The 14413-nt window shown below is 37.0% G+C and overlaps 2 protein-coding genes and 1 non-coding gene across 3 annotated transcripts; 2 read left to right on the top strand and 1 right to left on the bottom strand.

The window, feature by feature from the left end:
- The first annotated feature begins 596 nt into the window (after positions 1-596).
- Positions 597-704, top strand: LOC130984042 (small nucleolar RNA R71). Its single transcript, XR_009088002.1, has one exon. It is a non-coding gene; the product is annotated as a small nucleolar RNA R71 (small nucleolar RNA).
- Positions 705-8374: 7670 nt separating this feature from the next.
- LOC130979151 (transcription initiation factor TFIID subunit 8-like) lies at positions 8375-10762 on the top strand. The gene is made up of 2 exons (XM_057902516.1): positions 8375-9057; positions 9481-10762. The coding sequence occupies exons 1-2, from the start codon at positions 9034-9036 to the stop codon at positions 10642-10644; spliced, it is 1188 nt and encodes a 395-aa protein (XP_057758499.1). The 5' UTR covers positions 8375-9033; the 3' UTR covers positions 10645-10762.
- A 971-nt stretch (positions 10763-11733) lies between these two features.
- LOC130980506 (berberine bridge enzyme-like 8) lies at positions 11734-12429 on the bottom strand. The gene has a single exon (XM_057904176.1). The coding sequence runs from the start codon at positions 12427-12429 to the stop codon at positions 11734-11736; it is 696 nt and encodes a 231-aa protein (XP_057760159.1).
- Between the last annotated feature and the right edge of the window lie 1984 nt (positions 12430-14413).

Consider the following 14413-nt stretch of genomic DNA (forward strand, 5'->3'; position numbering starts at 1 on the left):
TCAGAGACCATTGTTGCTAAGTCAGAAGTATTCTGCTTAGAACTCTCTGTCTGTTGCTGAGAAGATGATGGAAAAGGCTTGCCATTGCTAAACCTGTTTCTTCCACCATTATTGTTATTGAAACCTTGTTGAGGTCTCTCTTGATTCTTCCATGAGAAATTGGGGTGATTTCTCCATGAAGAATTGTAGGTGTTTCCATAGGGTTCTCCTAGGTAATTCACCTCTTCCATTGAAGGGTTCTCAGGATCATAGGCTTCTTCCTCAGATGAAGCTTCCTTAGTACTGCTTGGTGCATTTTGCATTCCAGACAGACTTTGAGAAATCAAATTGACTTGTTGAGTCAATATCTTGTTCTGAGCCAATATGGCATTCAGAGTGTCTATCTCAAGAACTCCTTTCTTCTGAATAGTCCCATTGTTCACAGGATTTCTTTCAGAAGTGTACATGAATTGGTTATTTGCAACCATTTCAATCAATTCTTGAGCTTCTGCAGGCGTCTTCTTCAGATGAAGAGATCCTCCAGCAGAGCTATCCAAAGACATCTTGGATAGTTCAGAGAGACCATCATAGAAAATACCTATGACGCTCCATTCAGAAAGCATGTCTGAAGGACATCTTCTGATTAATTGTTTGTATCTTTCCCAAGCTTCATAGAGGGATTCTCCATCCTTCTGTCTGAAGGTTTGGACTTCCACTCTAAGCTTACTCCATCTTTGTGGTGGAAAGAACTTTGCCAAGAAGGCATTGACTAGCTTTTCCCAAGAGTCCAGGCTTTCTTTAGGTTGAGAATCCAACCATATTCTAGCTCTGTCTCTCACAGCAAAAGGGAATAGCATCAGTCTATAGACCTCAGGGTTAACCCCATTAGTCTTGACTGTGTCACAGATTTGCAAGAATTCAGCTAAGAACTGATGAGGATCTTCCATTGGAAGTCCATGGAACTTGCAATTCTGTTGCATTAGAGAAACTAATTGAGGCTTAAGCTCAAAGTTGTTTGCTCCAATGGCAGGGATAGAGATGCTTCTCCCATAGAAATCAGGAGTAGGTGCAGTGAAGTCACCCAGCACCTTCCTTGCATTGTTGGCATTGTTGTTGTTTTCGGCTGCCATGTGTTCTTCTTCTTTGAAGAATTCGGTCAGGTCCTCTAAAGAGAGTTGTGCTTTGGCTTCTCTTAGCTTTCTCTTCAAGGTCCTTTCGGGTTCAGGGTCAGCTTCAACAAGAATGCCTTTGTCTCTGCTCCTGCTCATATGAAAGAGAAGAGAACAAGAGAAATGTGGGATCCTCTATGTCACAGTATAGAGATTTCTTGAAATGTCAGAGGAAAAGAGAAATAGAAAGAAGAAGGAGAAGAAGAATTCGAACTTTAATTAGATAAGGTTCGAATTGTGCATTTAGAAGGAGTGGTACTCCAAAAATAGAAGGATGTGGGAAGGAGGGAAGAGAATTTTCGAAAATTCATTTAAAAGATTTTGAAAACATTTTGAAAATTTGATTGATAATTTTCGAAAATTAAAAGTGAAAAAGAAATCAAGTGATTTTTGAAAAAGATTTTGAAATTAGAAATTAAAAAGATTTGATTGGAAACTATTTTGAAAAAGGATGTGGTTAAAAAGATTTAATTGAAAAGTTATGGTTTTAAAAAGATGTGATTGAGAAGATATGATTTGAAAACAATTTGAAAAGATATGATTTTTTAAAAAAATTAATGACTTGCCTAACAAGAAAAGATATAATTCAAACATAAAACCTTTCTCAACAGAAAAGGCAACAATTTTGAAATTTTGAATCAAATCATTAATTGTTAGTAAGTATCTTTGAAAAAGGAAAGAAATTAATTTTGAAAACATTTGATTGAAAAGATATGATTTGAAAAAGATTTGATTTTGAAAAACTTTGAAAACTTAGAAAAATTTGATTTTGAAAAACAAAATCTTCCCCCTAGCACCATCCTGGCGTTAAACGCCCAGAATGGTATACATTCTGGCGTTTAACGCCCAAAATGCTACCTCTTTGGGCGTTAAACGCCCAACCAGGTGCCCTGGCTGGCGTTTAAACGCCAGTCTGCCTTCTTCACTGGGCATTTTTGAATGCTCAGCTTTTTCTGTATAATTCCTCTGCAGTATGTTCTGAATCTTCAATTCTTTGTATCATTGACTTGAAAAGACACAAATTAAAAATATTTTTGGATTTTTTAATAATCAAAATGCAAAAATGAATCAATTAACAATGCATGCAAGATACCAAACTTAGCAGTTTGTATACTACTGACACTAACAATATGAGAATGCATATGAGACACACAAAATGCTTCAAGTCAATAGAATTCAAAGATTAGAACACAAAAATCATCAAGAATTACTTGAGGATCCTTAAGACACATGAATGAATGCATGCAATTGACACCAAACTTAAGATGAAACACTAGACTTAAGCATGAAACATCAAATATTTTTGGTTTTTTTATGATTTTGCAAATTTTTTTGTGTTTTTCGAAAATTAAGTGGGAAAAGGTATCAAAATTCTTAATGAGAATTCCAGGAATCAGTGCAATGCTAGTCTAAGACTCCGGTCCAGGAATTAGACATGGCTTCACAGCCAGCCAAGCTTTCAAAGAAAGCTTCGGTCCAAAACACTAGACATGACCAAAGGTCAGCCAAATCTTAGCAGATCACGGCTCCAAGAGCAAGATTGATGAGAATCAACAAGCTCTTGTGGTGATAAGTTGAAACCTCGGTCCAATCAGATTAGACATGGCTTCTCAGCCAGCCAGATTTCAACAAATCATCATGAAACTCTAGAATTCATCTTCAAGAATTTCGAAAAAAAATAAATACCTAATCTAAGCAACAAGATGAACCGTCAGTTGTCCAAACTAGAACAATCCCAGGCATTGTTACCAAAAGCTTGCTCAAAACTTGAACAATCCCCGGCAACGGCGCCAAAAACTTGGTGCGCGAAATTGTGAACAATACTTTTCACAACTCTCATAATCCCTGGTCATGAACTCCAAAAACTTGGTGGTTCAATTCCATGGCATTACACAACTTCGCACAACTAACCAGCAAGTGCACTGGGTCGTCCAAGTAATACCTTACGTGAGTAAGGGTCGATCCCACGGAGATTGTTAGCATTGAAGCAAGCTATGGTCATCTTGTAAATCTTAGTCAGGCAAACTCAAATGTATATGATGATGAACGAAAATAACATAGAAGATAAAGATAGTGATACTTATGTATATCATTGGTGTAAGAGCTTCAGACAAGTGTATGAAGATGCCTTCCCTTCCGTCTCTCTGCTTTCCTACTGCCTTCATCCAATCCTTCTTACTCCTTTCCATGGCAAGCTCGTGTAGAGTTTCACTGTTGTCAGCAGCTACCTCCCATCCGCGCAGTGAAAGCTAATGCACACACTCTGTCACAGTGCTGCCAATCACCGGTTTGGTTCCCTCCCCTACCGGAATAGAATCACTCTTTTGCGTCTGTCACTAACGCCCAGTAGGTTACAGGTTTGAAGCACGTCACAGTCATTCAATCATCGAATCCTACTCAGAATACCACAGACAAGGTTAGACCTTCCGGATTCTCTTGAATGCTGCCATCAGGTCCTGCCTATACCACGAAGACTCTGACCTCACGGAATGGTTGGCTCGTTTGTCAGGCGAGCACTCGGTTGTCAGGCGATCAACCATGCATCGTGCAATCAGGAATCCAAGAGATATTCACTAAGCCTCAGATGCTTGTAGAACAAGAATGGTTGTCAGTCACCTTGTTCATGGGTGAGAATGGTGATGGGCGTCAATCATCACATTCATCATGTTGAAGAACAAGTGATATCTTGGACAAAGAACAAGCGGAATTGAATGGAAGAACAATAGTAATTGCATTAATACTCGAGGTACAGCAGAGCTCCACACCCTTAATCTATGGTGTGTAGAAACTCCACCGTTGAAAATACATAAGAACAAGGTCTAGGCATGGCCGAATGGCCAGCCTCCCAATGATCTAAGATAGCATAAAACTCAAAGATAGCTACCAAGATCTAGATGTCTAATACAATAGTAAAAGGTCCTACTTATAGAAAACTAGTACATAGATGAGTAAATGACATAAAAATCCACTTCCGGGCCCACTTGGTGTGTGCTTGGGCTGAGCAATGAAGCTTTTTCGTGTAGAGACTCTCCTTGGAGTTAAACGCCAGCTTTAGTGCCAGTTTGGGCGTTTAACTCCCAATTAGGTGCCAGTTCCGGCGTTTAACGCTGGAATTTCTTGAGGTGACTTTGAACGCCGGTTTGGGCCATCAAATCTTGGGCAAAGTATGGACTATTATATATTGCTGGAAAGCCCAGGATGTCTACTTTCCAACGCCGTTGAGAGCGCGCCAATTGGGCTTCTGTAGCTCCAGAAAATCCACTTCGAGTGCAGGGAGGTCAGAATCCAACAGCATCTGCAGTCCTTTTGAGTCTCTGGATCAGATTTTTGCTCAGGTCCCTCAATTTCAGCTAGAAAATACCTGAAATCACAGAAAAACACACAAACTCATAGTGAAGTCCAGAAAAGTGAATTTTAACTAAAAACTAATAAAAATATACTAAAAACTAACTAGATCATACTAAAAATATACTAAAAACAATGCCAAAAAGTATACAAATTATCCGCTCATCAGTTGCTCATGCATTTTTTAATCCAAAGGGCATTACTTTATAACAAAAATTACCTTAGTCGATGACAAATGCTGTTTTATCTTCGTCATCCGGGTGCATTTGTATCTGATTGTATCCAGAATATGCGTCCATGAAACTTAGTACTTGGTATCCCGAGGTGTCATCCACTAGCCTGTCAATGTTCGGTAGTGGGTATGAATCCTTTGGGCAGGCTTTATTTAGATCTGTGAAGTTGACACACATTCTCCATTTTCTTGAGCTCTTTTTAACCATAACTACGTTTGCCAACCATGAGAAAAAGTGAATTTCTCAGATGAAACCTGCATCAAGCAGTTTTTGTGTTTCTACCACTGCTGCACTTCTTCTTTCAGTTCCGAGGTTACGTTTCTTTTGTCTTATAGGCCGAGCATTAGGGTTGACCACCAACTTGTGGCATATGATGTTTATGTCGATTCTTGGCATGTCGGTAGGGGTCCAGGCAAATAAGTCGGTATTTGCCTTCAATATGCTTTTCATGTGTTGTTTTGTTTCTGCAGAAAAAGCTGAGCCAATATTAGTATATTGATTTGCTTTATCTAATTGTACCTTTTCAAGATCGTCTGTTGGAGAGGGACGACTATGGTCGTCTTTGGGATCTATTTCCGCCAGGCGTGGGATGTTTTCCGAGTTGTACACGGAATTAATTCTCGGAATGGCTTCCTTCGTGACCTTCTTCAAGCTTGCGTTGTAGCATTGTCTGGCCTCCTTGTGATCAGCGTGGACTGTTGCTACTTTGTTGTCCTGCAAAGGAAACTTGACACATAGATGAATGGTGGAGACAATTGCTCCAAAAGAGTTAAGGGATGGGCATCCCAAAATGATGTTGTAAGGGCTAACACAATCGACCACCAGGAACTGTATGTCCAGTGTTTTGGAGTTTGGGGGTTCTCCTAGTGTTGTTCTCAACCACACATAACCTGATATGGGGACTCTTTCACCCGAGAAGCCTGCCAGTTCTCCTCCCGATGGCCGTAACGACTTGTCGCTCAATTGCATTTTTTTGAATGTAGAGTATAATAGGACATCGACACTGCTTCCTGGATCGAGCAACACCTTTTTCAAGGTTAGTTCCCCCATGTGTACTGGAATTACTACTAGGTCGTCTAAATTTGGCGTCTGTGATTTAAAGTCGCTAGCATTGAAGCTGATGTCGGCGGAGGAGGTCGGAGCTGGTGAGTTATGTTGAGTTCCTTCCATTGTCATCATAGTTCGGTAACTTCGTTTCCATGCTGTGCTTGTTATGCCTTCCCCAGCGAAACCTCCTGATATGTAGTTTATGACTCCTTTAGAGGTGGGGGTCTCTACTGGGTCCCGCCATGATCCTTTTTCTTTATGATCCGAGTTATACTTTGCCTTGTTCATGTCAGTTGTTTCATTCCGACTCCTGGAGCTGATGTATTTGTCCAGCAATCCTGTCTTGCTAATCTCTCTAATAGGTCTTTGGCTACTATGCATTCATCAGTGGTGTGGCCAAATTTCTGGTGAATGCACAATGTGTCCCTTTGTCCACGTACTTTTGATCTTGGTATGTTCCTGCCTTGACTGGTGGCTTTATGAGCTTGTTGTGCAATATTTCTTTGATTATGTCCTTTCTTCTCGTATTGAACCTGGTATAGGAATCAAACTTTGGCGTTAGTTTAAAAGGTTTTCTGTGGTCTTTGATATTGGACCTGTTCGGCTTGTCGTCGTCTTTCCGTGATGATGGTCTTTCATTCATTCCCGTTTTGCGCAGTTCTTCTATCTCGATTTGTCCAATGGCCTTCTCTCAGAACTCCTCCAACGTTTTTGGTTTAGCCACATTTATGGCTTCCTGGAATTTTCCAGGTCGGAGACCGCTTTTGATAGCATGCAACTGTACTTCTGGATTCAAGTCAGGGATTTCTATGAACGCCGTGGTAAAACGCGTCATGTAATCCTTTAGACTCTCATGCTGCCCTTGCTTAATCATGTTGAGGTAATCTGAGTCCCTCACATAGATTTTAGATGTTACAAAATGATTGATGAACATCTTGGAGAACTCATCGAAGCTAGTTATGGACCCTACAGGCAAATTAGAAAATCATAGTAAGACAACTCCATCTAAAAAAGTGGGAAAGAATCGACATAAAATAGGATCAGAGTCACTGTTGAGAAACATCATGAACTCAAACTTCGTAACATGAACTTTAGGATCCCCGATTCCCTTATATGGTGTCAGGGTCATCGGGAGCGTAAAGTTCTTAGGCATTTTGTATTTCATTATCTCCTCGGAGAATGGATTGGTTCGTCGTCTCCCAGTTTTTTGGGGAGTCTCTCCTGTCTTTGCGTTGGACTCTGACTAATGCTTTTCGTGTTGATCAGCGTTTGTCTTCTTGTTATCAACTTTCTGATCTTCGTTGTTTTGCAGTACCGCTAACAGCTTGGCCATCCGCTGGTTTTCCGCTAGGAGGGCGGTGTTAGCAGCCACGAGGTCGGTGTTAGTTCGGGAGGGTTGCTGAGTCTCCGAGTGATCAGTCATGCTTCCTTTTCTGCAAAGAAAAAGAGATATACAACGGATATGAATGAGCTAAAATAATTATAACTTCAGGTGGGTGGAATTAACGTTGGGCCCCACGATGGATGCCAAATGTTCTTGTAAGGATACTTCGTCTGATCTATATGTCGGCTTTACGTCAATCTTGTTGTCTAGCAAATTTGTCCAAGCCGGTGGTGTCCTTGCGAACTCGAACCCGAGCGTGGTACTTGCAAAAGGGACTCCGACGCCCAAGTCAATAAGGGAATAAAATAAATAACTGGTACACAAGATTAGGGAATAAATAGCTCCAGAGCAGACTTTTAGAGATGAGGTGATTTTCTTAAGCAGGAATGTTTTCGTCTTGTGTTTTCTTTTCAGTCTTTTCCTCGGTTTTATAGATTAATACATAGCTTAACGGTCAATTTTTTTCCGAGATTTTGGTGAATGAACTGGTCCCGATATTCTGGCGAGTGAGCTGGTTCCGCGATTTTGATGAATGAGCTATTGAGTGGGAGTCGTTACGCCGAAGTATAACTCGATTTTGGCTGAGATCTCAGAGATATAGTACAAATTGCATTTTAATTTTTACTATTTATATATTTAAAAATTATATTAAGAATTATTTATTTAGTGTCATAATAAATAATATTTTTAAATTTAAATATTTTATAATTTATTAGTTAATTTATATTTATTCTACCATATATTTAGTGTGATAGATTTCTCACAAATAAATTCTTGATCAATTTAACGTCAAAATAATATTATTTTATTTGAGTAAATAAAAATAAATAAGTTATTAATTAATTTAAATTTAATGACAAATCAGGCTTTATCTATTTTATGTTAGACTAATTTTATGGTATCTATGAATTTTTGTCTAAATGTTGCCTAACTTACTTTTTTTAGTAAGTTTTGATTTTTTAAAAATTATTTATTTTTATATCTTTTAAATAAAATAATAACTTTTAACTTTTTTTAGTAAATAAACACCACATTATAAGCACCATAGCAATCACTTGTATTTTAATACTTATCGTCCAACTCAACACGTTAACAAACTTTCGTTAACAAATGAACTTGCAAAAGAACCGCATTGTCTTACTAAAATCAATGACAAAAATGGAAATGGACATTTTTCGGGAAAAAAAAGACAGGAATCGAATCGTTACTCTACTTTTTATTTTTCTTGGTAGGTAGACAGAATCATGAAGTTTACTTTACAGAATCAATAGTATTTTACCATCTTCCACTTTCAAATCTGGCAAATGCCAACGAAAACCCAACAACTAGTTAATTCCTCAGTCAGATATCCGAAATTCAACTCCGAGCATGTCCTTCGCCATCTCGTATGACACGAAAGCAATAGCTATAGACGGGACCACCTGAAACGAGCGAAAAAAAATTTCAATCGGCAACGCAGTGGTACTATACATTAATTTTTCTTTTTCAAAGACTTAAAGACTATTGTCAACCAACCCCAAAACAAAATTGTTCGTAAGATATAGCAATCGTTCCAGAACCACTTTTGGCGAAAGGCACCCCAAACGAAACTGCAGCGTCTACCCTAACCCCCCAAATCCCCAATCCCTAACCTATTCAGTACTCATCGCTCCCTCTTCTCCAAATCTCCACACCTGCCGACCTGCGCACCCAGCCACCCACCACCGCGAAGCCTTCGGCCCGTCGCACATCAGGCCAACACGAAGCCACCACCGACCGACTCGACATGGCAGCACAGCACCACGCCGCCGCCGTTGAGACGCCACCACCCTAATCCATCAGTTCAACCCAGCACGGCAGCTCCCAGTCTCCCACTCAGCCTTCCTCCCAAGTCAATATGGAGCCCGAGCCACCGATTCAGGTAATGTTGACCATTTGCTGTTTAGTGTTTACTGGTAATTCTGTTCATTAGTGTTGATTTGTTGATTTGTTGCTAAGTTTTGTTGATTTATAGCCTTTTTTTTCCACGTTAATACTTACAGACAAATGCATTGTTGATTTGTTGCTACTTGCTGTTGCTGGCTCAGTGGCTTGCTGTTTAATGGTTCATTTTATTGTTGTTTAATGGTTCAATATATTGGAAATGTCCTGCTTGCTGCGTTGCTGTTTAATGGTTCATTTTATTGTTGTTTAATGGTTCATTTTATTGTTCAGTTTATTGCTGGATGCTGGTTATTGATTAATTGTTGAATGTTGATAACTTGGTTATTGATTAATTGTTCTGACCTTTCTCACCTCATAACTTCATCAATCTTCACACCAAACAATGCTTTATTCTCTTCAGTGTTGTAATCCTACATTAGAAAGTGTAAAATTAGGAAACCCTAATCGACGGACCATCGACCATGGAGGAGTTGGAGGAAGAGCTTCATCTGACGAGTTTGGGCGTGCGGTTTCTCGAATAGCCGTGGCACAGATTTGCGAATCTGCAGGGTTTAATGGCGTCAAGAATTCCGCCATCGAAGCACTTTCCGATGTCACAATTAGGTACCTTATTGACTTGGGGAAAATTGCTGAATTTTATGCTAACCTTGCTGGTAGATCGCAATGTAGTGTCTTTGATTTGATTCTAGGGTTAGAGGATTTAGAACAGGTCAAGGGTTTCATAGGTTCTGGTCAAAGTCAATGCCTTTTAGGTTCAGGAACTGTTAGGGATCTTATGAGGTTTGTGAATTGCGGTGATGAGGTTCCTTTCGCTCAGCCAATATCGAATTTTCCAGTGATTCGGCAGCGGAAAGTTATCCCTAGTTTCTTGCAAATGGGGGAGGCACCACCTACTAAGCATATACCGCCTTGGTTGCCGGCATTGCCGGACCCTCACACTTATATTCACACGCCTATGTGGGATGAGAGGACTTGTGATCCCCGGGAAGACAAGGTTGAACAGGCCAGGCAACGTAGAAAGGCTGAGAGGTCGTTGTTGAGCTTGCAGAAGAGGTTGTTGTTGTGTAGTGGTTCAGTAGAAACACGCAATACGACTTCTAATGTGGTTGTGCCGAGTGGTGGTGGTGCTTCACTTAGACAAGGAGAAGGTGAAGGGGGTGATAAGAACCCTTACCTTAAGGCTCCTGTGGATAACAAAGATGTTTCTCCAGTTCCCTTGCCGGGGAAGCTTTCTGATGATGTTGATATGATTGCAAATCATGTTTCTGTGTTGGAGGCATTTGCTCCTGCAATTGAGATGATGAGGAGTAGTGGTATTTTGTGCGAAGATGACGGGATGCAAGGGAGAACAGTTCTTCCAGCTGTGAGACCCACTGTTTATTTCAAGTTCAGGGCTGGAAAAAAGCTTATCCACGAGTCCTTGGATATGAGGAATCAGAAGAAGGATGCTTCACGAACAGCAGCCTTGGCTGGTAGAGAAGACGAGAGGGATGATAAGAAGAGGAGAGCTGAGCTTATTCTCAAACAATCTATGGAAAACCCACAAGAACTCACTCTGTTGTAGATTAGTTTATTGACTGGATTTGTTGGATGATGTAGGAATTGAGTTTGTAAAAATGAAGACCTTCAAGGGTTAACCCTTTTTTGTCTTGATTAAAACCTTTTTTTCTGTGGCTGTGACTTGTGTTCGAATTTTTATTTTTATTCTTTTATCTTTATTGATTTTTTTATCTATCTTTTATTAATATTATTTCATCTTTTATAAAAAACATCAATGTAATGGGATTGCATGGCTTCCCTCATTTTGAGGGAAAGGTTTCGGAAGTCTCTGCATTTCAGCATTTCATCGAAAAGGTAAGACTACATTACTCTGTTTTATCATCAAATTTTTAACCTTTGTTTATTTACTATTTTGTTTATGGATTCTTGATTTAAAAAAGTTTTTCTAGAAAAATCGATTAATTTAATTAGGTAAATTTTTTTGATACACATATAGAGTAAAAAAAATTTAGCAAAATAATGTTTTTAGTTCACTTGGTTTTAAATTAAACTAAATTATTAACTTTTCAGCTTTAAATAATAATAAAAGAATTATGCTACGTGTACACCAAAATCAGTCACCAGAGTCAGTCATCAATATAAAATACATACTAGAATATAAATACACATTGAAAATAAATTAAATCACAAATGTATTTATACACAAAATTAGAAATATATTGGTAGCTGATTTTATTAGTAGTTGACTTTGGTGTACAATAGCATTTTTGAATATAAAAAATCAACTTTTAATTAGCTAATATTATTAGTCAATTTTTTATTATAAAATTATTTTTTAAACTTTTATTTTTTTTTGAAAACTTAGAGTTAGAATTTAAAATTAGATAAAAATTCATATGCAAATGTCCTCATGTAAAATTGGTAGTTAAAAATAATTAAATAATTTGATATATTTGACTAAATTATTATTTAATGATTTTTAATTATATCAATTTTATATGAAGACAGTTATACATAAATTTCTATTTTAAAATTAAGAGTATAATTTAAAATTTAAGACTTAAAATTTATAACAAAAAAAAATCTTAGAAAATTAATGAATATTAACCGAAAAAAAAAAATTGAGTCCCTTTTTAAACTTTCTCTATATTAGTTAATACTTAATATATAGTATACCTTGAACATCAACTATTTGTGCATCAAGAACGTTGTCCACTGAAAGACCATATTTTCTCATCATATTGCCATAGCCACCACCACTTATGTGCCGTCCAACACCCACTGTGGGACAAACCCCTGCTGGAAATCCATGACCTTTACTCTTCTTAGCAATATTATAGTACACCTCACCTAACTGTGCACCAGCCTGCACCCAAGCTGTTTCACTTTCTATGTCAACCTCAATGGATCTCAGGTTGAACATGTCTAGGATGAAGAACGGCACTTCAGCCACATATGACACTCCTTCGTAGTCATGGCCGCCGCTTCGAATTTTCATTTGCAGGTTGTGCTTTTGACCACAAACAACGGCTGCTTGCACGTGAGATACATGCAAAGCAGTGATTATCAGGTATGGTTTTCTTGTTGTCGACGTGTTGAAACGAAGGTTTCTAACGTAGGAATCCAACACCGAAGTGAATAAGGCATTCTTTGGTGTGAAAATTGCTGAGCTTATTGGGTGAGAAGAATCTGAATGGTTTACAAGGCAATGAATGAATGTCTTGTGAGCTGAGGGATTTGAATTTGAAGCTGAAGTTGAACATGGTGCTAAGGAAACTAATAACACAACAATAATGGGAACTAATAGTAACGATGATAATGCTCTAATATTATTAGAACGAACTACCATTTTTTTTTCTTTATCTTAGCTTAATAATGTTTCTGTATATTAATTTTTAACAAAGATAAGAGTATTTTTTTTATGATGAGTCTATATTTTTTGGCATGGTTTGTGTTGGAATTTATAAGGCGCCCTTGAACATGCAAAAACAAATATTACAGAATGAAATAATGAGAACATACAAAACCGGCTTGGGTTACCTCCCAATTTGACCCATGAATTTTTAAGAAGAACAAATCCATAATGTAACTCAATTATCCTTTGACCTCACAACACATATATATATATTGATTTATATTACGTTACGTTTGTCAATGTTGTTATTTCTTTTTTTTTTTGGGTGAAAGTCAATATTGTTATTTCTAACATAGTGAACTGTTGCTTACAAGATGAGATAATAATTAAAAAGACTCAAGAACTAATAATTAAAATTAATTTTAAATGCGTAGTAATTTTTAGATTTTGCGTTGGATGTGCAAATTTTTTTTTTCCTCGTAACAATTTTAATCTCTGTCTCACTCATATTTTGGTCTTTCGCTTAATAAAGGGGGAAAGGGAGATTATTATTTTATTTTAGATTTTTGAATATAAACTCATCATCAATGATTATAATAATATTAGAAAAATAAAATATAACACAAAATTAGCTTATTTAACTTAACATTTACAATTATTATTATATTATCTTACAAATTACAATAGATAATATTTTGACGCCATAATATTGACGTGGTGTATTTTTGTGCGAATATGTATATTTCTCTCTTATTAGAATATTTTACAAAAGTATTTTCTTTTAAATTATACAAAAATTGATATTTGATGACTAAAATTTTACTAATTATTAGTTATTCTAATAAATCTTTTATATTTTTTTTTATGTATCAATTTTAATTAATATGATTTATAAATAAAATATATATTTTATTATTAGTGTTTGTTACGGTATGATAATAAATTTATACGTACCGATATAATAAAAACGTGGACAAATAACAAAACGCCATGTGGATTATATTATCTCTGTCAGCATTTAATTTTTATTTTTTTAAAATATATATCTTTACATTATTTTTACTAAAATACCCTTATCATTTAATAAAAATAAAAAATATTTTTTATATAAATATGCAAAAAAGACTTAAATGTCCTTTTTTTTAATGTTAAATAAAAATTATCATTTTAAATTAATTAAATTTTAACATTCAACTAACTTTAATCTTATATTTTAAAATCTTAAATAATTTAAAAAAACAAAACAAAAACACATGAACAGAGAAGTTGGTGGCAAACCTAATAGCATGCGAAGCTGCTATGATGATACAGAGAAACTGAAGGAACCGAGACATCACTTCTTGTTTCAGAGTCAATGCAGATTATGACACCACTCCCTTTTATTAATGAATTAATCAATTCAGCAAGCTAGGCTAGTCCACCAACAACTAGAAAACCAGTCCCAATTTGCATTCCTTCCACCAACAATCCGAAGTCAATTGCTCTTCTAAGCACATAAATACTTATTAAAATATGAAAAAGGATAAGCATCCATGAAACCAAAAAGTTTACCATACTATAAATTTTTGGCAAAACAGAGAAATCCCAATAACAGAGGCATTGATACATTATATTGACAAGAACAAAGAAACAAAATAAAGAGATTGAATCAAATAGGAAAAAAAAAAGTGATTAAAATTCAGACAAAAAAAGTGATTAAAATTCAGACAATCATGTGATTAAAATCATGTTCCGTTCGAAGAAATTCCAATTAATAATGGCATGAGCAAGGCTAAAGCATGCTAATATTTAACAAAATCTCAGCCCCAATTTGCTTCCCTGCCACCAATTTGCAATCACGGAGTCAGAAGAGATAACGGGGTCGAGGAGAGAGCGGGATCTTCTTGGTACGGCGATGGACTTGCTGCGCTTTAGTGCAGCGGAGCAGAGCAGAGCAGAGGAAAGCTTTAGGCAAACAGTAAGCAGTGGTACACGACGG

The sequence above is a fragment of the Arachis stenosperma genome, chromosome 5, assembly GCF_014773155.1.
Source record: "Arachis stenosperma cultivar V10309 chromosome 5, arast.V10309.gnm1.PFL2, whole genome shotgun sequence".
NCBI lineage: Eukaryota > Viridiplantae > Streptophyta > Magnoliopsida > Fabales > Fabaceae > Arachis > Arachis stenosperma.

Excerpts from the sequence above, each read along its gene's own strand:
- LOC130979151 (XM_057902516.1), top strand. The coding sequence starts at position 9,034 with ATGGAGCCCGAGCCACCGATTCAG. Across the intron at positions 9,058-9,480 it reads AGCCCGAGCCACCGATTCAG|TGTTGTAATCCTACATTAGA; the intron begins GTAATGTTGACC and ends TATTCTCTTCAG.
- LOC130980506 (XM_057904176.1), bottom strand. The coding sequence starts at position 12,429 with ATGGTAGTTCGTTCTAATAATATTAGAGCATTATCATCGTTACTATTA.